Genomic DNA, 27,045 nt, shown 5'->3' on the forward strand with positions numbered 1-27,045 from the left:
TCGTATGTAGTGTGATATGAAAACTGGGACTTAGCTTACTGAATAAATTGATTCTACCTCAGGCGGAGGTTTATGAATGCAAATTTCTTACTAGTTTTACTTTTGATACCTTAATGTATTCTCTAAATTGTTATTATTTTTGATACGAATATTGATCCCTTTTTATATTTAAAATTGTAAACAATCCTATTAATAAAATGTGCTTTAAATTAAATAAAAATTTTAACATATGAGTCGACTGTTAAATATAGTTCTTTGTACATAAGTAATAACATTGAATATTCGCTCTTACTATTAGATTTATTAATTTATTTAATGTAAACATTCAGATTATAATACAATATAGTTTCTCTTAAGTTTATAACAGTTTCCACGGCTATTATATCATGGAGTGTATAAATTATGAATAGTTTATATTATGAAAAAATACAAAAACTACGAAGAGATTCCAATAATTAATACGGACAACCAATGAGTTTTCATTGACATTTTTAAAATTATTTATCAATAATACCTACTCACTTGTATAGTATTATATATATGTCTTTATAAAGGAAAGAGGAAAGTCGTGTTAGTTACACTATTTATAACTATTTGACAAAAAATTAGCGGTAACGAAGCTTAAAAGTAGGAGACGGATTTCGGAAAGTTTTCATCCTGTTCGATCGTAAATATAAAAACATATAAGTTCGTAAAATCCGGAATCTGCATTTTTAAGGCTTCTAAGTCGGAATAGAATATGCCACGTTATCTGCCCATTTCTAATTTTAAAATTGATGCGGACCGTGAGCAGAAATTAGTATATATATATATATACATATTGTATTTATTATAATTGTTGACACCAAACCGTACCCACTGGGGGTAAAGTATGTTATCTTGGCTTCGTATTTAATTCAAAACCCAATTTTTATGTTATAAATGATTTAGATATTTTAAATAATCTGATTATTAACTACGTTCGAAATAACAGAGGTCACTTTTATAAAAATTTATAAATATAATTTATAATATCTGAGAATTAATCTAATAATTGGTAATTTGTATGTATATAGCGAATAAACACTATATAAGAACAATATCAGTGATTTTTTTTATATATTTAGAATATAAGATTAATAGATACGAGGGAAATATTTAACTTGAATAACAAGTACAAGGAATATTGTGTGTAGAGAAAAGATAAATGTTTGTTTTGTTGGTACATTTAATATAGTCATAGATAACAGTCTATGTAAATACTAAATATACGGACATAACAATGCTTACCTAATAAATATGTAGCGATGAATTTGATAAGGAGTTACAATAGCAAGAATTTTTAATTTCTTAACAGACTATGACATTGTAGAATTTATGTCGGAGGATTTCTCGAACGATTAGTATCGTTGATTCATTTTTTTGTTATACTTGAAGGCATATTTAGATAACTATTGGGTTGCTAAGAACTTGCAAGAGTTTATAAGTACGTAGTTTTGTTGTTTAAATAGATATTTCTTTATAAATTGTTTATAGAGGATAATATTGTTCGTTACCCAATGATGTTGTAAAAGTACGTATTCAAATTAAAAAAAATATATGAATAAATAATAATTGTAATGATCGGTTTGCTTGATTAAGATCAATAATTAATAAGTATTCTCTGTCTAATTATAGTCGGTATCGTTACGCTACACGGCGTTAGCAGTTTTTTCATTTTTGTACTCAGTCACAGAATAACATTACGGTAGAAGCTAGCTTGTAATATCTAAAGCTATAAGACTGCTTAGTTTGATGGTGAAAGATTTATATTAAAAAGAAATTATATAAAAATATCAAGAAAGATTATGAGTAATTTATGGTCAGAAAAAAAATATATATTAGAAATTCAGTACGTTCCCGGTTGATGGGCATTTGAATTGATATGCCGAACTTATGGCGTATGAACTGATATGTTTAATAATGTTCTTAAAATCACTCGGATAGTTAAATTAATTGAAGCGAATAATAAAGAAATATAATTTAATTGTTTCATACTTGCAGTTTGTACTCATTGAAAGCACTGTAACCTTACGTTGGGATTGTTATAACTTTGATGATTCTGGTTGGGTTTTAAAAGATGATGTTTTTAAATCTTTGTCATAAAAACAAATCTCTCTCTCTCTTTCGTCGTGTCTTCATGTCTCAGGGAGTTAATGTATGAATTAAGTTATTATATGAATTTACACCAGGTGTTTGGAACTAAAACTTTATATCCGCTATTTATCTATGGTAGGTTTTACGTCAAACGGATATAGGTATTTGAATACCTACCTAAACTTTCAACGTTTCGTTTTAATTAAAATAGAACAATATATATATATATACATAATTAAGTTATTGTTTGAAGTTCTACACTCAAACAGTAACCGGTCAGATATAAAAGATACGAGAGGCTATAAATTTTTTCTTATAACTCTGTATAAAACGAAAATATGAAAAAGGTGAGAAAAATTATGTCATGATTTATTTATGTAAGCCCTCGTATAAGAAAAGTTATTGTTCATGGGATATGTGAGACGAATAACAAACGTATTGAATGTATATATAAATAACAATTTATTTTTATATGTAAGTATTATATTTTCAATATGAATATATTTTTTCTTTACTAAAAATATTGTAAATAAGGGTATATCGGATCTTGATATTTGGCTCACTTCAGAGACGATTCTGTCATACGAATTATTACTAAAGTTTTTTTATTATATATTTTTTTTATAATTATTTTTGAATGATATTGTATATAAATTATCAATAATTAATTGAATTTGAGTAATATTACATGAGTACCGATAACGACAAAATGAAATGTTAACGTACCCGGTAAAGAAATCTGAATAAAACTAATATTTTTCGGATTTTCTACGCGTATTTTATTATTTTAAAAAACTACATACTCCTCACGTTTCGGTTGCTTTTCACCATCCGTGATCACGATTGAATGAAATACGAATAATATTAGTTTTATGTAAATGAATACTCGCGAAAGAAATCTGAAATACAAATAGAAAAATAATATATGTATTTCTATTAGATTTCAGTGCTATTATTATCTTAAAGTTTTACGCAAACCGGTTCAGCAGTTTTGTGTGTTTGAGTAACAAAAGTGCAGACCTACACAAACTTTAACATCAATAACATGAATAACATATACATATATATATATATATTAAGCTTACGAAATTCATATTTTATAATATAAATGTCATACATCAAAGGAGCTTAATATTATGAAGTAACATTATAATTAATACTTTTATAATAAAAATATAACCCACTGATAATAACTATTATCCGAGGATGGTGATTTCGTCTTAGCCCGCAGCAACCGCCCACTTTATTTAGTTATAAATTAAAATGGTTTAATCCAAATCAGATATGAAACAGCGGCAATTAGAGACGTGTCTGTCGTATTGGGATTGAGTTGGGTAGTTGGGATTGAGTCCTACGTATATATCATGAGTTTTGTGTGTGCTTATTTCAAGAAATAAGCAATTGACGGCTGTAGCGGAATAACGTATAATTATTTAACTCAAATATTTTGTGTAGTATAGTCAATAGAGTATCAATCATTAATAAATGATTATGCGTGATAGTATTTATAAAATTTAATTCTGTAGAATGAAATAGATTAGTTTGTTTCTTAGTTTTTCAAATTGATTATATAGGTAAGACAATTATATGAGAATTGCAAGCAAAGTTGTATGAAAAAAATATGTTCCTATTATGAATAATATTGAAGTTATTGATGATTAATAAAACGATATGTCATTTTGGACGTACCTCCCCTATATGTATGTGTATAATGTGCTTCGTTTCAAATCACTGGACTATTGTTATAAGACAGAAAGAAAAGATAACTCGACTGAAATTTTGATTAAAGATAATCATAAGACGTTATTATTTTTCTCTGATAATATATAAATAAATTAGCAAAATTTTAAATCACCTTTAGGCGTGATGTGTTTGTACTAAATTCATATTTGCATGTATTGTCTGTGTCGTTAATACTGGTTTTTTTTTGTATAATTTTATTGCATTTCATCACATATGAAATTTGAAATATTTACTGAAAGCAGTTGGTATATATATTATGACTAGGATGGTACATATTTTAAGTGTCTAGAACAGAAGTCACAATGATGTATCCTTTTTTAATGTGTTCTTATAAGAATAATGTGTAAGTTTTTCATGTAACGCAATTAAGGAACTTGTTAAAAAAAAAATTTGTGATAATTTATCAGATCTGAAGGTTTATTTTAAACGAAACGCCGAAGTAGTGCAGTTTTAATTAACAGTCATAACGATTCTTATCTCTGAGGACCTACTTACATAAAGTTACACCGCTTTTGTTTTTTTATAATATATATGAATTATAAATCGATTTTGCGTATTAAAAATCGATTTTGGGGACCATTACGTAGTTTAAAAGGTTTGGTAATCGAGTAGGTGCAATGTGTATATTTTGTAAATTCGTAATCAAATCGTTTTTGGCATTTAAAAAAAATGTAGACCCAAATTATTTGAACCGGTTGTGTTTTAAAAGCGAAAGTTCAGTACGAGGGCATCGTAATGACATCTCCCATGTAATCTTCACTTATCGTAAATAAATGGTTTAGTAATCGCAAAATATATTTCCACTCAATGTATCGTAGCCGTAAAATCTGGTGGCGTAGGAAATTTTATTCATATCTGTTTCGCAATTAAATAAATAATGAATTCTACTATAATAATATTTCAACATTTTTCCTCGTTGAAAGATAAATTTGTTTTAAATTCAAAATGTTTCAAATGTATTTACATTAAGTTGTAGAATATAATACATATGATAAACATTTTCTTACATAGTTCCATTTTCTGCATAATATAATTTCTAAAAAACAAGTTAAAAAAAATACTAGGTATATTTAACTATAAATAAGTCTTTGTAGTAGGAAATGATATTTTGTGATAGATAGTCAGTTAGTTGTAGCAAAAACTAAACGGACAAAAACTAAAGAAAGAAAATAATAAAGATATTATACATAAACCTGTACAGGTTTTAAGTTTATAATAATACTTTTCTATGTAAAAAATAAATTTTCAGTTAAATTTAAGTCCTATCAACAAATAATACAAATGTATGTCACTCTTCTGTTGCAAAACTGAGAATATATATATATATATATATATATTTATATATATATATATATTTTTATATATATATATATATATATACATATATATAATGAAGATTCATATCTGACACCGAGTGCTTTTAATTATCAATACTAATAGAATCGGTAGCGGAACTTAATCAATAAGTAGCAAGTGTGTCTTTATCTTTCGCTTGTATCACAAGACGTAATGTCAATTAGTATGAACGTCCTAATGGCGAAACATCTATCTCGCTGTCATTTGAAAAAGCATGCTTATTTTTATTTTAACTTTCCCGTTTGCTTATTATATCCGTTTATTTTCTTATATAAATGATAAAAAACTTTTACTTCAACAGAAAAATATGAATAATATTTTTTTTGTATGCGACTTCCAGACAGTTTCAGGCGCATTAGTTTTCAACACATTATTATCTATGACAAATTAATTTGTTAAAGAAAACGGAGAAACTTAAATTATTCTGTTTGACATAAACATAACTTGTTCTTGGCTAATATATATTATTTTTTACATAATTAACTATAAGTAACTACATAATCCCGACGTTTCGGTTACTTTGCAGCAACCGTGATCACGGGCAGACGAGGTGTGTCCCTCGTCTGCCCGTTTTTAAATAATAAAATCCGCGTAGTAAATCCGAATAATACTAGTTTTATTTAAATGAATACTCGCGAAAATCTTAGATCTCATTATATAAGTAACTACGTTTAACAATGAGTAATTAGGGCATAAAGCGATCCGACGTCCAAATTATATGAACGGCATAATGCAATATCTATTACTCTCATATAACGAAGTCCACGAAACACTTAAAGGTGATGGAATTGTAAATATTATCTTATGAGAGAAATAAATGTTTGTTTCGTCGGCTTTAATTGAATACACGTTTTAAAAATGAGACCACATTAATTCAAAAATCAATAAACTTGTTTTATCTTATTGTAATTTATTATGTTTTAATTTAAAAGAATTTAATGAGATATTCCGATCTCATTCATAAAATTTTATATCTATATATTTTTACTTTTGGAACATCGGCAAGAATAAAAAAAAAATTTTAAGCTCTATGCTCTATAAGTCACATTTTAGGGGTTATCAAACAAACTGATATTAATATTTTTTTTTCTTATATACATTTATTACTTATAAATTTATTACCATGTAGCGATAGTAAAAAAATAATGGTTGAAAATAAATTTAATTTAAATGTATACTCGTTAAAGTCTTAGATCTCATTATAAATCAACTTTGATTTTTATTTTACTATTAGAAATAAAAATTTAAAATAAGGCAAAATATATGTTAACGATATTCTTATATTTATGAATGTTGAACCTTAATTCCTTTATTAAATGTTTCGTAAAGCCAGCAGAATTACTACACGGTAAAAACCTTAAGCTACGGACACCTTTTATCGCGATTAAACCTTAATCGCCCGCTCTCGATCTGAGAGGAATTCAGACTTATCTTAAAATGTCAGCGAATTGTCGTAAAAATTTACGATACACACAATTTTGAGTTTTCTTTGCGCAATTAAAGCCATATTTGCTGACTTCTTAAAGTGCTTAATAGTGTTCGGTTTTTCTCTCAAAAAAGTTACATTTTCTGGGTGTAACTTCATTGCACACACAAATATGTTTTACGAGAATTATTAATTCATATTTTGTACCGTTTTGTATCACACATAGAAGATAATATTAGTCAGGAGGAGTGAAGCGCAGATCGTTTATATGAAAAATAGGAAGTTTTTGATCTTATATTAAAGTAAATGTTAATTTCAGTATTGTATTGAGTTCTCATAATCCATCAACGCCTCATAGCTCCGCCCGACGTCGCATTCAGTGGTGTCGGAAAATCCAAATAATAAATAAGCTCACAAGTTCAGTTTATCACATAAAATTTTATTTTCTAATAATCGTGATACATTCAGACGTATGATCTATATATGTGATTTAATTTATTAGTTGGACAGTGATGTATGAAGGATATTTTTTCTCATTTACAATACGTATTAAGATAATGATTAAATATCACGAAACAGACAAACCATAAACAAAACAGATTCATTATATAAATACGTTTTAAAGCCTTTTAACCGAAGACAAATAACTTGTTTTGTTTGATGAGGAATGTGTTAACGATCTTACCTAAATTGAAATCACGCACGCAACGACTAAGAAGTATAAGAAGCCGAACTTTCTCAGTTTCGTTACAATATATATATATATATATATATATATATATATATATATATATATATATATATATATATAGTATGTATTTTGATATCTTTTTAAGGTATTAATTATTCTTTACTTGTTTCAAAATATATCCATCTCCAGTACATTAAATTAGCACACACATCAAAAATATGTTGCACGTTTTTCTTAAGTGCCGATAATGCTTTCCGTTAAATTATTTCTAAGTTCAAAATATATATTTTTTAATATTAATCACTTCAGTGTTTACTATAATCTCTCTTCAAATAGAAAACAAATTATATTTGTGGCCTGGCTGAGAATTTTATTTAATTTTCATCTTTATATTCAAATGTTTAAGGTTGACAATATTAGAATAACAAAAAAAGTCTTCTTAGTTAGTCATCTAATAAATTTTCTAAGTATAATAACTCGGATACATAATAATGTTTTTTTTTTACTTCAAGATAAATTCAGTTGAATCTCTGCAGTGATTTGACACGTTTTCTTTCCAACAAGTATGTAATATATAAACCTTTTCCAAATTTATAATAATTTTTGGTCATGTTTTAATGTATTTATGGATATTGATTAAAAAATTAATTCAATTTGGAGGGAAAGTTTCCAAATTGACACAGCTATAACATATATTACCGCTTTCCGTCTATACAAAGCTATCTTTTATTTTATTTCAGAATAAAATTATATCAAAAATTTTAATAAATATACGAATAAAGTTATTAACAACTAAATCTTTTTAAAGGGTAACGAAATTAATAAAGCCAGTACTCTTCGGTGTATTCATCTACGATGTACATTTACTAGAGACGAGGAATTCTTTAGCCTGATACATAGTAGTCCAGTTTAGTTGTTTTTTTTAAAGGAATTTTAACAATAAAAATGTATGCATATTTAAATGTAAATATTACATTGCATTTATATAACAAGCGTGTCACATAAATTAATCTTAAGTAATTTTGTTCATTTAAAATCACTGTAAATCAAGTGGCACTGAATAGGAATGGGAGCGATAGTTACCATTTAAATGCACCTCGTTTATTTTATCACTTAGATCTCCCATGAATTACCACGTAAACGCGCTGAGCGGTTAGTGAGTAAATCTTATAATGGATTGCGGAAAGTAAGTTAATAGTTAAGCCTTGGATAAATAATTGTAGCTAGTGCAAAAAGTGAGTAAATATGAGTTTTTTTTATAATAATCGTGGCTGATATTTTATTACAAAAAAATATCCTCTCTTTAAAATCATGGTTAAAGTTATTGTCCGTTGTTTTGTTACACTATTTTACATGTAAATATGTTATAACTTAAAAGCCATCGCTGTTTAAATATATATATTGAGCTGATCATTTCTTAACGTGTACAATAACTATCTGTTCTAGAAGTGATATCTACAAAAACTATGTTTTGACGAACTATTATTCGTTATATTTTAATCATTTTTTTAATCGTATGTCGTTCCCTCGGATTACGTTCTTGCGTATGCAACCTAAGTTATAAAACTATTGATAATATTGAAAATAAAATAAAGCTAAAATATTTAATTTCGTTTTAGGTTGTGTTATTAAAACGTTTTAAAAGTTACATCCGAGTTTTTTCAATATTTACACCTATATAATGTACAAGAATAACACATTCTAGGCCTATAACATAAACAGCGTGAAACAAAAGTTTACATAACGTTTTGAGTGTAGTGAGCTTTTTAAGGCTTTATTGTTTGCATAAACCTTCGACACAGCCAAAGGGAGTGGCTAAGTTTCAGTGGGCGTGGCCTAGGTGGGGTGGTTGTAGGTATCACCTACTCCGTAGTCACCATATCTCAGAGCTGACTTCACTATGAATTATTCATATATCTAGATTAGCGGAGATTGATTAACAATATGTGCCCCACTTAAGCTGGTTAGCATTTCTGTTCTTTACTAAACAGAATAGTTATATTCATATTATGGCTTTCTAATATTATGTCTTTTAAATATTATCAGAAATACAGTCGATTTTTCTTTAAATCGGAAGCGGGATGTACCCACATAGTTATCACAGAATTTTCCTTACATTAACTAACGTTTACGTGTAAAATATAAGCACATTGTTTGAAAGAAATTATGTAGTCTATTAGCCAAATAAAATATTATCTTTTAATGAAACTCACACACACACACACACACACACACACACAATCATGTAACCTGATACTCTGTCAATGCCTGTCGATATAATTTAAATAAAGTACATAAATCCAATTCAACATAATATTAACATTAGCCATATTTAGTATGAATTCATGAGCTTGTATCTTCGTACGTTTCAAGAATATACAAGACTCGTGGCTAGTATCAGATTTTTCTTGGACGTTAAAATTAACGAGTGAAACATACAATGGACCACCCGCGTTTTGTTTCGCTATGAATACAAACAACACTATTATATATTTATTAAGTGTGTTTATTCACATTTAACTAGACAACCTTTTGGCTTGAGTGTTAGATAAAATCTAATATCCATCTTTATCATAATAGACTTAAAGGACATTGTATTATTACTTCATACAAAAACCATTGAGAGATAACTTCAAAGATTTGTTTATGTGTTCAAAACAAGGAACATTTAATTTAAATTACCAGAAACATGCCGTCCAAGGATATTATAAAACGAAAACTTATTTATTTATTTATATTATTGACAAATAAATAACAATAAATTAGAATGTCAGCATTATAATATCGTGGTAGCGGTATTAAGGCTCGCGAAGGCTACGCTCGCGCGTGTTCGGAATAACTTATATAGAGAAATATCGGGTACAATTAAGCTGCGAAAATTTAAGTTTTTATAAACGATGTGTTCAAAAACCTTGAAGGGTTTTATACTTTTTATGTCCGACATTGTAATGAATAATTTATTAATAGCATCGTCGTGAATGACAAGCTTTCGTTTCCCTTCTGTTAAACATTTAATTTATAATTAGTTTTTGCACGCGACTTCGTCCGCGCTAATTTCGGGATTAGTAATATATGTATAGCTGTCCGGGCGAACTCTAATCCGCCCCTGAGGCCATAAACAACCAGATATTGGAATTTACTAAGTTTTTGTTATTTTTCTATCGAATAGAATTAGATATCCTATGTCCGTCTCCTAGTTCCAAGCTATCTCCCCATAAATTTTCAACTATATCCCACCAGCTTTTATTCAGATATGAATAATGTAACTAACACAACTTTCTTTCATATTGTTTACGTACGTAATTCTTAATATTATGTAATTAAATTAAAGCGTTGCAGGTTTACTTCAAGCAAAACGTACTGGATACATAAATTTATACTCATTCTGAAATGACAACATTATTGGTATATATTTATAGATCGATTTATTCTCGTTCCGTCCTCATAACATTTTGTCTGACAATATTCATTTCAGTTACAATTTAGTCGTAATTTTAATCTTATTGACATACAGATACAAGTACGGATTTATCCACGGACACATCAAATATACATAATCATAGAAAGTGATATATAGTGATCTGTTGTTGCGGAAGTGAATGATGCGGGCGACCAAAATGACGTCGTCACAATGTAGGAGCGTCACGCCGCCACTGTCGCGGGCGAGCTCGTCGGATCTGGTGCCTCGGTCGCCGGACCTGGCACGACATCGCAATCTATCCCCGGACCTGTCTTTAGATTTCTCGCGTCATAGACCCTTGTCCCCGGATTTATTGGATCTAACTCTGTCGCCTGATTTGCCTCGTCGATCGCGATCACCAGCAAGACCGAGATCCTTAATGGAGACGCTGCTTGTTGCTAAAATGGAAGCTCTCAGTACTGGCAAGCTGGTGCGGACGGATTCTTTGGATAGTTGCAGTAGTTTCGGATCGATGTCATCACTGCCCAGTGATGTATGCAGATGCGATGACTGCCTCCTGGGTATAGTCGACTTCTATCTTCCAAGTCCAGATTCTAATAAGGCACTTAGAAAGGTATGTCGTAATTTGTTTTCAACCTTAATGTTACACCCTATGATCTTCTGTCGAAGAATAATTATCCAAAAGACGGATCCCAAATTGAAATAATACGTATCCGATGCAATTTTAGTGACCCAAATCATGTTCGCGTTTCTATAATAACATACGACTTGTCACGAAATGATAATTATTGATTGACACTGATTGTGGCAAATCCGGATTATAATCTGCTTATTAAAAATAATACATTTAATATAAAATGAATTATCATATTAATTTTAGTTAAGTAAACTAATTTAACCATATTAATTGGTCCGGATCCAAATACAGAATGTTCTGTGAACCACAAATGTAACCCTAAATCGCGTAACAAATAACAGTTTTATTACGTTTGTATTTTAGATATATTTGAGTTGTTTACCTGACTGTACACGTCGTTAGCGGATTATAATAATGTGACAAGTGAAATTTAATGCCAGGTGCGATCAATGAGTATATTAGGTGCTTAGATTAAAACAAGTTTCTGCTTGATAATTAAATTCCAAGCTTTACTAGACGGCGTATGAAACGAATAACTAGCAATATGTTGCTTTAGATTTAAGGATTATAAAATTAAATAATATATTAAGTGTATTTAAAACATTAGAATTATTAATATTTATTTTATAATATTGGTATATGTATTAGAGAATTTTCAAAACGAAAATATATATATATTTTTTTTTATTATCTATTTTTTTATACTAGGTATTTAAATATAATTTTTCAACTTAAACTATACTTGGATTTAAAATTTTAATCATAATCGGTCAGACAGTTTTTCTCAATCACAAACACACAAAAATTGGCATTTAACATATTACAAGAATATAATTAATTTAACTATAACAAGAGGAATACATTTATATCGATTACCAGTGCAGAAGAGGGGAGCGCCCCCTGGTATTGTGAAGAAACTTTACGCAGACCTTTCAAATGAGTCTCTTGAAGCAGTTTAATAATATTTCAAGAGATGGCGCTAGGTCACATAGTAAAATAATGCGCGGGAGTTTATTTCTTGTACAAGTAAAAAATAACTGAATCGAATATTGCAAAACACTGAAATCTATTGCTGTAGTCGCCTTTATCTCTGTAAACAATGTTATGATCAAAGTCTCCAATATTTATGTAAATTTTTCATTGTTTACTCACGTAGAATTATCATAAACGTATCCAACCATCAACCTACGTCAAGATTTACGCAACTTTTTCACTCGTGCACGAAAATTGTTACGTAAATAATACGAAATGCATTGTGAGACAGAAAACGTGCCAAAATTAACATTTAATTTCAATTATAAGTTATAAAATAATATTTTTATGATTGAAGTTTTATTTTATTTCCACAGTTTATAATGTAAGTTAGTTTAAAAAAAATCCTTTTTCATTTACTTCGTGATATTAATTTGACCATAATGTGCTTTGTGACTTTCTGAACAAAGTTGAGACATAATAATAAAAATTTACAAATTACGATTTTACAAGTGCCATATATTTTTTCAAAATATAAATATCTTATATAAAACAGCAGGGTAGAGGTCTCGGTGTCAGTAGTGGCTGTCGAGCTTGTTAACTTAAATATTAATGGAATGCTACAAAAAAATGTACAATAATGTTTGTTTGTTTATTCGACATTCGGTAATCGTTTCAACTCTCAAACGAGTTAACTGTTTCTTATAAGTTATATTCAATGTTAATACATTATCATTTATAATGCTATAGCGATATATTTGTTGGATTGACGTAGTAAATATCGTGAGTTTATTCGAATACCGGTCTAATATATTTTAGACTTAACCTCTTTTGAATTATGGTCGCTATTCATTTATGTTTGTTTTATGTTAATTGTCGCCGAAGAGTTCGGTGTGACGTCACCAGACACGTTCTGAATATCCAGAGAGGTGTGTGCGTCACTTGGACGTCATAAATCCCTTCGGACGACTTTCTATGCCGTTTAGTGCTATGGCATGGTGTGAATAACTGCATAGTTGTCAAAAGGTTTACTACTATATAGACAGTTGGTCAGGATATTGACACCTAATATATTTTATGTATCCTGCCAATGTGAGAGTATGTATAGTATTTCCGTGTCTTTTTAAAATACCGCACGATATAAATCAACTTTTTATGTGAATGCGAATGGAATTGTGGTCCACAGATGCGATATACCTCAAGATTGTGATATACACCTAAATCATCGAAATTTTTTGGCACCTGACTAAATTGATTTGGTTGTTCCGTAAAATATTTAACGATTATGTTTCCCGTATGTGTTAATAGCTTAAAATTTGCCTTTCTGCTTTGAAATTTTTAATTAAGTCATGAATAACATACATGTCGCGGTGATTGTAATATTTTTTTTATATAGTAATAAAACATTGCTAATCATACATTTACGTCTTTATTTATGTTTAACCCGATTTCGAAGGTCTTATATAGATTATTTGGCAAAAGTTTTCGTTAAAAGTGATAAATTAAATACTTTAGCTTGATTTCTAGATCTCGAGATTAGATTTATATTGTCGAGGGAATTATGAGACAAATCTTCCATTACTGATATTTTAGATTTGTAACGATGGAAGTACAGTTGAATTTTTGAAGATATTTTATCTCGAGCACAGAGTATATTTAAACTGTGATCGAGTATTCGGAACAAGAACAATTTTTTTTACCTAGTTACAAATTTTCCGTAATACAAATCAACATATTATATGTTCTTGAAGTAAATTGTATGTCCCCTTAATGTTTATATAAAAATTATTAATATTAATAATGTTTTTCCATAGTAATAGGTTTTTCCACAACACAGAGTTTTATTTGTTAATGAATTTAATTATGTAGTATTAATGCTCCCATTTTCCCTCCAGTTGAAACCACTTCAGAAATCACAAAATGTTGAGTTTATTGATATATATATAGGTACAGGGTTTAGAGAAATTTAGTTATATTACAGGTAATATTTAAGCTTATTTAAATGATATCGTAATAAAAAAATACATAATTAGAATATAAAAAAAAAATATTTAATTTATTCTCTTCACTTCATTTTATTCTCAACATTATAAAGGGGTATGATGAGAAAATTTTACATGAAAATAAGCGTGAGACATATTTTTAACCAACATGAAAAAAAAAGGAAAAGGATATTTTTAATTTAAGGCATTTTTTCTCGTATATTCTCTCAAAGCTTCCTTTTTGTGAATCTAGATTCACGATTTTCTCAAACATTCAATGTAAATGTGACTTTGTCATAAAATTTTGTAATAATTTCATTGAATGAGTTCGATATGACAAATAAAAAAAGCATTAAGCGTGTAACTATTTGGATTGTATATCAAAACACAGATTTGAAGCAATGTAGCAATGTGTTCGAAATGTGTTTGCTCTTAAAATTTTTTAACGATCAACAAAATTATTTTAAATATACATATATATTTTTTTCTTTTACTCCTTGTAAACTATTTCTGATAGCGGCTTTTACGGTGTTACTGGCAGCATATTAACATAGTTTATTTAAATATTTTATGTATTTAGAACATGCTGATTGATAGAAAATTTAAATTCCATTTCCAAACATATCAAATAACTAAGTGATGACGTAATGTTTTAGGTCATAAACATTTTGCGCAACTTGATTACATCTATACAGCCATATTGTGTTTTACTGATTTCAATCTATTACAAGAAAAATGTATTATTCATAAATTAAATTATTAATACAAGAAAGTCAATCGATAGACTTACATACAAATTTAATTTTAAATATATTTTATATATTTAGTATAGTGTATTTTTATTGAATTATAGGCTTATGGAAGATGTATAAAGTATCTTTTGCTAATATTATTATATAATTTTTGAAAGTAAGTATTCAAATAAATGGAAATCATATGTTCAAATGTTAACTATAGCGACTCAGATTATTATCATTCAATTTCTTTAAACAGATCAATGAAGGGGTTCATTTAGACAAATAAAATACTATTTAAATTATCACAGGCTCGTTAATTCGTGATCGTCTTGAGTAATGAAACGAAATTCTAATAAAATTAAAACTTAAGGAAGCTTCTTCAATATATGAAATTTGATCTTTTATTTTAATTAATTATAAAAAAATTATTAATTAATTTACCTCTACATATATATTACAGTTAAGAGTATTTATACGCTTACGTATTAGAGGTTTTGTTTAATTTTTATTTATATATAATGTAAATGTTTATTTATTAGACTGAATTAAATATAATTTCTGCTCAAAAAATGTCCAGTTCGACAATTGTTACATAAGATTTTGAATCCAATAGCAATAGATTAATTACAAAACATAACAAAAAAAGATAAGTGGAAAGTAGTCTTTAAATCATATCAGTCGGATATCAGATTTTAAAATTGGTCTGTTAAAAGTTAAGTAAATAATGTATACTTACTAAAAATATTCAAAGAAATGAAGTACAGTTATTTTTTCTTGCTACTTTCATTATATATATAAGGTAAAAGTTACAAGAAAATGTTCTTCGTCTTATATTTTACGAATTTTTTTATTTGGGGAAAACCCAATGAGATAAAACAAAATTAGAGAGAGGCCTATTCATTAATACAGAAGCCTAATTTCATGTTCTGTTAGAAGTACTGCAAAGCTAATTCCGTATTATCACCTCGTATTTATCCAACGAATCATACATAAAAATTCATATAAAATATCTTTGTTTCGAAAGTATTATAATAAGAAAAAGTTTCAAGCCGACGTCGTCACAATTAAACTTATCTCAAACAGAAAATAAAAACAAGTCGGACAGTTATAAAAATAGCTCCAACATTTAATATCAGTTGCTAGTAAATATATTTTTCTTTAACATATTTAATGAATTGAAATTCCAATGTACATATGATCACAATTTGAGTACAAGTATGGTAGAGTTGTTTTTATTTATTATGTACTGCTTAAAAGCATTTGACCATATTTTTTTTATCAGTAAAGTGGTTTGGAATATTATGTTCTGAATAATTTGATAGCAGGTAAGTTTTTTCTCAGATTCAATCTTATTGTAGACACGTCGACGGATTAAATATTTTTCAGCTATAAAGATACTAAATCGTATGTGAAAAAAAAAAAATAATTTTGACAATTTTGCTTGTGTATGTGGATTCGTCAGTGAATGTTATGAATATTTTATATAGTGTCATTGTAATAATTTCTATCCAATGTTATGTACATTTTTGTATGAATACAAAGTCACGGGCATGCTCTTACGAATACGTCTGCTATCATTTGCGTATCTGAACGAGTTGTACGAATGTTCAGTTACGAGGCATGCGGCGGTCGACAGGCCACTCCGCGCAGTGCTCACGCCGCGCGCACTACTGACGCCCGCGCCTCCGACTAGGTGCAGAATGTGCAAATTTTTGTGAAATGAAAATGTCGTTGGAACTAAAACCGAATGGGATGATTATTGGGAAGTTACAATAATGCCGGAGTGTCCCGATTCGTTTAACTTTACGATACCAATTATCAGCTATACAATGGAAACGGACAATGACACTAGTAATACCGAGAGGCCGCTGCCAAAGATTAAGAAGACGTCGTTGTTGACGCCGGTTAAGATTGAAACTCCGGATAGTGGGAGGAGGCTGTCTGAACCAGTCAGGTATTACATTCCACCGCAATGTAACAACAGGTTATCACCTAGGAGCGCAAGGAAACGGGATACAGGAAGAAATTCCAAATCGTCAGTGAAGACCGAATCGCCGTGCAAAGAGACTTTTGGACCGAAGCCATGTAGCTGTGAGGATTGCAGATCCTCAAGTCCATTGCCCCCTGGGTATGGTCCGCAAACGTTAACGCCTGGATATGATCAGATGCAAAGTTCATTGTTGGAAGTGCCGTGGTCTGAGGATTACACCGAAGCATCGAGTGATGATCTCAGTTCTGAATGGGATTCCGATGTACCAGAACCACCACGACCCACACAAAAGGTAATTAACATAACAATAACCCCTGTTGTTTCTGGTGATGGACGACTCACTCATTGTTCAGACATAATTATTGTTTAAAACTTATCTGTTATATAAATCCTCTAATGACATATTTTGTGGCCTATATTACTATTATATGCAAAATTTCCATTAAATGAGCATTAATATATTTTGAATTGCAAATGTCGCGAAACTCGTTGAAAAACGTATAGAACTAAATAAAAATAACTTAAAATACGGAAATCTTAATTTAAAAAAAAAATCCTTTATTTGTTTTTGAAATTAATTTCTGTTTTAACGGACTGCGTAATTTTCATTTATTGTGAATGGGTTTAAATATAATTATGGAATGGCGTGTAAAAACGTGAACGTCTGGTTTAATGAGTGGTGATTGGTGGCGAAAAGAAAAAGTAGTTCGATAATTAAAAACCAGCTCGTGTACTCTAGTTGTGATCCGTGACGACTTATTATTGATAAAATAAATATTATTGCCGTATAATCAGACTACGGCGCTGTAACCACATAGAGATCAAATACAGATAATGTTTAAACTATAAAACGAACACGGGCACAAATAATGGAACAACATTATCTCGTTTGCTTTAATCTATGTACTTTGAGAGATAATTTGAATAATTTGTGCACTAAATAAGATAATAATGATCTAGTTAACTGAATTCATTCGTAATGAATGATGTAATTATGCCAAGACCGGTGCTGTATCCAATTTAATGCATGCAATCTCCAATGGCAGTGCTAATACCATCGAGCGTTTTTTTCACTCGGACGTCATACAAGTTATTGAAGTGTTTGATTAGCATTTAAGTTTATAATGACGTACCGAACGAAGGTTAAATTTATTTTCGTTTGTTCCCTTGCCTTTCCTTGACATATTCTTTGTGATACATATACAGGTGTTTTGAAATTACTATATGTGATGCGTTTGTACCTGTATATGAGAGTCAGAGATTTGCTTCGATTGATATAATATGCTGTAATTATAAGTAAACGTATAGGTTTTTGTGTGTGACTTCCATCGATCACATTGCTTTCACTGCGACTGCATTGACTTTACCGTTACCGCGCCAGTAACCTCGTTAAAGTATTTACGCACACCCATTGTCTCATTGATCTAGTTTTTGTTCGATATTACTACAATTTATATACTTATACAACAATATACATTGTAATGCGATTACGTTTATTAATTTATGCTGATTATAATGGTGATGTCTGTATTTTATAGCTTGACAAAAAAAAACAAGGAATCTTTTCAAAAGAAATTACATTCACTTCACATGTGGGAACTACATGGAATATATTAATAAATTATAACCTATAACTTATATTGATGTCTGATCTACATTACTATGTAAATTTCATTTAAGTATCTTGAATAATTCTTTACTTAAATGAGCAACAAACATCCATAAATCCATACATCTTCATAAGCGTTCGCTTTGATAACATTAGAAGGACTTGAACACATACTACTTATTTGACAAGAGTTTGTGAATATGGATTAACGTTTATTAATGTTTCGAGAAAGAATGCTGAACTTATATATAAATATATATGTATATATATTATAGCATAGACATTTTCTTTTATTATTATATGTATAAAGAAACGATTGAGAGACCATAGCTTAAAAAAATATTCACAGATAGTATTTCGATATTTTATTGTCATTAGTATGCGTAGATTATTTCATAATTCACATTTAAATGTCACGAAGTTTATTTAAAAGCTGATTTAACTTAATATTGTGTTCAGTTTTATGTCCTTGGTAAATGAATTGATGATTTAGTAACATATTGCTTAGTAGAATTATTATTATTATAAAAAAATATTGCTGTATTTATTTATAGGTAAATCTGCGTAAAACTTTCAATAGAATATATAGTATGTTTGAAGTTAAAGAACTAAGTGCAAGTGATTTAAATGATTCCATTTAAAAGTGGACTCTAGAAATAGATTACAAAAATATTGTATGACATTTTGTTTTTCAACATTCAAACTATGTGCTTGGACAAATAATAATGTATATGATAAGATCGGGGCTTTTATGGATCATTGAATGTTTTTTTTTCATTATTTACTACAAAATATTTATAGAGTTATCAATAAGAAAGCGATCTTGTAGCTGGGCTACGAACTTAAATAAAAATTACATTTCCACTCCACGTTGTAGCATAAAAAACTTTACTTTGGTATAAGTCATATTTAAAAAAAAAAACATTTTAAATGATTCTAATCGCTTTCACATAAATTTTTATAAAGTTATATATACATAGTAACAGTGTATTACGTATTTAGGTATAGTAAGTTATATCAAAATTTCCCTATTCGCTTACGAACACTAGATCTAAGAAATAATTAATACAATTCTGGGTACTCATTATATTATTTCTAATAATTTATGTCACGGTACGTTAATCGTTTCGTTACCGCAAAAACTAATGTCATTGTGACGTCATATTTCGATAATTTTACAACTAATAAGTCAGAAAACCTTGTCGTTCCTACGAAATCTAAATTTTTTTATATGCTTGTATTGTTTTACAGATGTCCTTTTATTTTTTGTTATTTGCTCATGATGTGGGTTACGTTTTTAAAATATTTGAATACCTCCCACATACCCGCCACATAAAGATTTTGTTGACAAATGTTTATTCAGGTATTGCCAACATAATTTTTTCTATTTATCTTAAAAAAATCTATCAACTTAAAAGATACGTTTGCTGTGAGCAAACGATATGATGTCAATGATATTATTAAATAAGATGAAAAAACATAACCTCCTACGTCGGTGTAGAATAGTTTTTTTATATTACACAGACTAAACATATTTAGTACTTTGTACTAGAGCTGATTTTACAAAAAGTGATGTTTTTGTTTTATTAACTATACTTAATATACCACAATATATATATATATATATATATATATATATATATATATATATATATATATATATATATATATATGAATTATAATTTAAAAGGTTCGTATCTGGCTTTTATATGATTTTTAAATCGACAATATATATATATATATATATATTAGTACAACAATGTAACAATTTTAATGTTACATTATAAATAATGAACAAGGCAAACGTTTTATAGTTACAAAGTAAAATTATATATCTGTTCGTAATAAAGACGAATGTATAATAATCGTTTGCGAGGGATGGTATACGAGCTTAATTGATTGCATTAAATTGATACCTGATTGTATATAAATCATCAAGAAATATTTTTTACTGATAATAATCTGAAAGGGCCAACGGTAATTAATGATGAAAATTTCATAATAAAAACCTTTTCCAAGTTTTCATAGAAAATAAGTAATACCTAATGATTTACTTTGTAGTTTTTTGTGTCTGTAGACTACTAAGATAAATATTAGTTAGTAGTTATATATAAACAATCATGGTTCAAGTATGATAAAACGTCACTAATGATAACCCTCGTCTGTCTTGGTGTCACGATGGCCTAATAAAGTGTCTCCGCTAATTAGTGCAGCGTTATAGAAGCAGACGTTATCATTGTCTAGCCTTTCAATCGATTACCCACGATCAAATAATATTTTTTCTACTAAAGAATTAAAAAAAATAAACACAGAGAATAATTTCTATTACTATACTATAAACTATTAGTATTGGACACGAACTACTTGAAAATTTTTATTTCTTATTACTATTTTCATTACAAATTCAATACTTTAAGATAACAAATGATAAGACGCAGGCCATTCTCCGATAACTTGGAAATATTAAGATAAGTCCCATTTACTTTTCTTAAAACTTTAACTCAGTGTTTGAACTTTTACTCGTAGACCCGACAGACCTTGTCCTGTCATGTCAAGGATATGAGAGCAGGGGGCTGGGCTTACCCATCCCTTAGGGATATAGTTTGTTTTTAAAGGCATAGACCACGGATTACAATAGTACCCTATACCCTATTTCCGACTAAGATAAGAGTAATTTAATAAAAAAATTATCCAAAGTTACTCTAGAAGTAGGAGATCTTCATAAACGTTATTGAAGGCTTGCGATCTGATTGAATAACTGATAGACAACTGAGAGATAAATGATGTCGGACAAATGACAGTTACGTATTTTAAATAATTTGATCTAAAAAGATATGAAAAGAGTTTATACTAAAGGTAATTGTAATATTTCTTATCTTTTACATTTTCCATACAATTTCCTTATATTTTCTTTCGTAGAAATTTTCAAACAACACAACAATAAAAAAAAATGGCGAAATCGATCCAGCCTAAATCTATACGTATGTATGTCCTTCTCCTGGCTTTATTCTCGCTTCCCATTAATGTTGAGCCAAATACGAATAGACGTTCTTGAGTTTTTAATAATGTAACTAACACAACTTTCTTATGTATATAAATAATAAAAACTCAGAATATATTACACAGGCAAAGATTGTGTGCATGTTTCTCTGTTAGAATTAAAAACGACTTAACCTTCTCGGATGTAATTTTACTATAATCACTTATTACTTTAATGTTTTATGGAGTGCGAATTAAGACAAGTGCATCATACGCTTTATGTAAAGTTAACATGTGACGGTTGGGATGTCCAAGTTTTTAATAAAAAATATATCTGGGTCACGTTTTCTTTATATTTTATTTACGTAATATACAACGTACGAAAGCTTTAGGGTTCAGAGTAGTGGATTTTATATTTTTATATATGTTTATCTTTGAACTATCCTGAATTATATTATTTTCGTATAATATAGTGACAAAAATGTTTCCTTAGAAAAACATCTATAACATATTTTTTGTATACAGTTTAAATTTTTATTTACCATTGTTGGGCTTTTTACTTCTTTATCAGTATTCTGTTAAAAATACCTTTGTAATTAAAAAATAAAGTAATTTCTTAATATTGCATTTAATTAATTTAAATTCTTTAAGTTGCGTGGTCCCTTTAGAGAGTAAAGGTTTTTTAACTCAATGACTTTTCGTATACATTCAATTAAGTTTTTGGGTATACGTTATAACCGTAAAAGCTTTGAAGATTGATAACCGCCTATTATTGTATCGGTAACTGATGTTAAATGTTTTGTTTTTCACTGCATACAGAGAGTTTGTTCGTAACGTTAGTCACGCTACGTTAACCGATCTTAATTTAGAACATCAGCATTACTTTGCTGAATGACTAACATTGTACCATAAAATGCTTAATGTCGGAACAGACGTATTTTTTTTAATATTTTCTATTATATTACCTACTAACTATACCTACTACCTATTAATGATTCTACTATAGGTAGATTGTAATCTATAGATAAGATATGACATTCGAAACATTATTGATATAAGTAAACATTTTTAATTTTTACTTCATTAACATAAATTTCTGTTTTCGTCTAATAAATAGATTTTACAAATATATGTAGCTTTACTTGGTGTACACTTAAACATAATCCGATTCAAGAAATGTCATTGTCCTGAAAAATATTGAAAATGTTGCCATTTAAAAAATTCTTTATAATCCACCAATTTTGGTTGGATTATAATACATACTATATTCAGTACGATTAAAATAATTTCTATTAAATATATATAATATTTTATTTTATTAGAATCTTTGACATATTGTTATTCATTACAATTTACATTGTATATTCGCACATAAAAATATTTTTACTGCCGTTTCGTGCTCAGCTCTAAGGCCCGGTTTATATAAATAATTGTTACCACTTCATTTGTTGTGTATATTTTAAATCTTGTCACGTAAGTTGCCATTTGGCACCGTTCAGATCATAACTCCACATAAAACAGAATTTTTATATCATTTTTTTTTATTACGAATTACTATAGCTAATATCATGATTACTCGTAGATTTCCTGTATTTTCGGATGTGAGTAGTGTTTCAAGATACTTGAATTTATTTGGAAGTGATTATTAATTATATGTTTTTTTTTTTAATGTATTTATTTATTAAACGCTGCCGACGGCGTTACAAACACTAATACGGCGGCCAGCCGATTGATGCGTACCCCCTTATACGATGTTTTTTAATATAAATTATTTATTTTTAAATTATTATTGCTAAAACTGTTAACGTAAAACCTCTTTTTGTTGCTATTAAATACTTTATAGCAGCAGAGTATTATTTTAGTTTATTTAAGATTAATAACAACCGGCTAATTAATGTAACATTTTAAACCTTCGTCGAAGGACAGGTTCAAAATAAACATAAGTGACGATAGAAATATTGTTAATAAAATCGTGTCTCTGATATTATCTAATTAAACTAATACATTTTATTTACATTTTGAAATTGATTTAAATTACTAAGTTTAATTAATTACCTCTATTATCTTTAAGAGAGGTAATTAATATACATAAATAAATGCTGTGTATTAATTAATTTAGAAAATTGTATGTTTTGATATATGTTTATGTTTATTTAATATACACTATATATGCGTTGCTCAAGTGAAATTAAATTGAGCGTTTCCCAACGAGTAACTCGTTTAATTTTCAAAAGTTCATATCACTAATTAAATATCAAGTTTATAAAATGAGTGCTATAATTTAAATTTTAATTTATAGTCATACATGTGAGGTTTCTAGTTACTATTTTAAAAAGGTTTCTCATGAGTTTGTATTTCTTTATGCAGTTTAGTTTAGAAAGCAAAAAAAAGCAAAAAAACTCAAGTACTTATTTATTTTCCTGTTTCTTAGATATAGGAAAATTTCTTCCAGCTAGTAAATATTAAAATCTGATAATAATTACTTAATTATTTTCATATAAATGTTTTATTGGATTATTTAAACAAACTCTAGAGTGATATATATTTTTTTCAATTTGGAAAATTTTCACTTCCTGATTACTTAGAGGTAGAATCTTTGTTGGCATAAGGTTTAGATTTATTATAGTAAATATAATGTCCGATACAAAATAAAGTTACAGTATAAAATAACATAAAAAAAGAATATCTAGTTAAAATTAATGTTCGTATGACGTCACAGCTAACCTTCTGACGCTAACAATGAGGTAAGCTATCATAGTATTATCTCTAATGATGGTCAGGTAAGTGCAATTACCCTATAATTGGTAGCCCGGCTAACTCGTTGTTAAGGCAGCTTGTGGTTTAAATTTATTATAGCTTTGCTTTTGTTTAATATAACCGAAATATTATTTCGCAAATAAGGGTCTGTATAATCTATAGGTAAGATTATTTTTTATTTACAAACAAGTCCAGTTAATCTTGCTTTCAGAATTCATATTTTTATAGAAAAAGTGTTCTGTGAATAAATTCACTGTCATTTTATTCGTTCTTCCGATTTTAAAAGCTTCAATACATATCTACATATGGTCTCACAAATATATTGAAAAATGAGACAAAATAATATGATAATTTTATATCAATAAAGTTTTTGTAAATATATTTTAAATTGTCATTAAATAATGCTATCAACGTCCGGCCAAATATCCTATCAAACGACGTGGGTTGAATTGGTCTGACTTTAAAATTGTAATAAGTGCTTATATTGCGTTGCAAGAAAGATTTTATTTCTCTGCAAGATTCCTCTCAATTTTATTTTTAGGTTCATTGAGTGATTAATTTTCAATTTTACAGTCAATATACATTTTATTACACAATTTCGTCGTTAAAAAAATCAATTTTATTATAATTTCCAACTCTGAAACATGCGAATGAAACTAGTATTATTCGGATTTACTACGCGGATTTTATTATTTACGAGGCACCTCGTCTGCCCGTGATCACGGTTGCTGCAAAGTAACCGAAACGTCGGGATTATGTAGTTTTTAAATAATGAAATCCGCGTAGTAAATCCGAATAATACTAGTTTCATTTAAATGAATACTCGCGAAAATCTTAGATCTCATTATCTGAAACATGCGATTTTATAAATCATCAAAATTTTAAATCCAACATAGACAGAAAACACGGGTCTATCTGGATTGTTTAAGCGACTTTTATGGTATAACTGAAGTAAAAGGCTAATTACTTTTCTGTATAACTTGTTGCAGAGCTTTAAAGGAGATAGTTTAAAATATTTAACGCAAAAGGCGTTAAGCTTGAAACGGCAATCAGTCACAAAAACTAGCGCACCATTTATATAAAATTTTAATGAGTATTGTACATGTGAGTTAATTATGTTATTTAACCAAAACAGAGATTTTTGATCGAGAATCCTTTTTTTAAATGACTTGGAAGCCTCTCTAATAACCTTCTATTAAAAATACAATATAAAAGTTGATATTAATCCTTGTTAGTCATTAAATTAAATTGAATCCTTTGAAGTTGTATAATAGATTTTGTATTTAAAATCTTGTAGTAGCTAGAACTGTACGTAGTCTATTTTTTCTTTCTATTTTAATCTAAAATTATACTGCCAAGTTTTTGTTTTTACATATAAGGACATTATGTAAATGGACTTAACAGGTCGAATAAAACCTTTTAAAAATAAAGAAAATAAAAAAAAAATCTTAATCAATACGATAAACCGGTCTGACAATATCACCGCCGGGTGAGCGTTTTGATGCAATCTTGATGGGCTTAGATACAGATATTGTAGATTTAGAGCCGTGTTATAATTTAGTACGAAAAACTAAAAGAATAAAGGAAAAAAAATATAAATAAATTTTAATTGAGATTTTTTTTTGTATTTGATCTTGAATAAAAATAATATATGCAGTAACGATTTTGATATAATCGTCATACGTCAAAATTAAATAGATCATATTTTTGAAAATGTTAAGATAACAATTGATCGACCATCAGCATTTATAACGAATTTGAGAATACAACTATTTAAAGTTATTTGTAACTTATAGCTACAATAACTTAGTTATCCGCTACGAGTATGTTGTTAAATAAAATTTGTGAAGGCTAATTTTATTTAAACCAAAAATATTTCCACTGCCATTGAAATGATTCTATTGACGTCACAGCACCAGAGATAACAATACTTACCACGAGCTGAATGTAAATACAGAGGCAAATATTGATGAAAAATATTTAAAGATGTTTCTAAATATCTAAAATATGTTGGTCGTTCAAGGATCTCTAACCAATAGTAGTTGGTTAATTTTACTTGTATCACGTGAGTCTGTATTAAAGTAATTGATTTAATGTCACGTAAACATCAAAATAAATAAATTTCTATGCTATTTTTTTTTGTTTCAAACAACATAAAAAATATAAGTCTTCATGGTATAAGCAAAAAAAAAAAATGTTTATAATTTATTTTATTGCATACTTTATGAAGCTCTAATTTGTAAATTCGTCCAAAAAATTACAGTCTGAGTAAATTAATGCGAAATTAATGCGAAAAAAGTACTTCCAAGTTCGTATTTTACTGTATTTACAAGTTTCAAAATGTGCACAGTATAATCCACAATAGCGCGTAAAGTGGAAACACAACACTATTAATTATATATTAAAAAAATATACTTTTAAACAGTACAAGTAATGAAAATATATTTTACGTAATAAAATGGTTATAATAATCTAACGAAACAATGTCTAAAAAAATCACATAGAACGCTTGAAATTGGTAACTATAAAAAATTATTCTATCAATGTCAATTAACATTTAAATTGATGAATTCGTTGTATTACGGTCGGAATCGTATGAAGGGCGACCTCCAGTATAAATAATTAGAGGT

General features: G+C 28.3%; 1 protein-coding gene across 2 annotated transcripts in view; it reads left to right on the forward strand.

Annotated features, from left to right (window-relative positions):
• Nucleotides 1-27,045, forward strand: part of LOC116770508 (inositol-trisphosphate 3-kinase A) — a 77,739-nt gene that overhangs the window by 27,082 nt on the left and 23,612 nt on the right. The window contains exon 1 of one of the 2 annotated variants that reach the window (XM_032661998.2): nt 16,715-17,362. The exons of the other annotated variant lie outside the window; for it this stretch is intronic. Coding sequence (XP_032517889.2) covers nt 16,856-17,362 — 507 coding nt within the window. The 5' untranslated portion in view covers nt 16,715-16,855. Of the gene's footprint in view, nt 1-16,714; nt 17,363-27,045 lie in introns of those variants that run through there. 2 annotated transcript variants of the gene reach the window in all.

Source organism: Danaus plexippus, chromosome 7 (genome assembly GCF_018135715.1).
Source record: "Danaus plexippus chromosome 7, MEX_DaPlex, whole genome shotgun sequence".
Taxonomy (NCBI): domain Eukaryota; kingdom Metazoa; phylum Arthropoda; class Insecta; order Lepidoptera; family Nymphalidae; genus Danaus; species Danaus plexippus.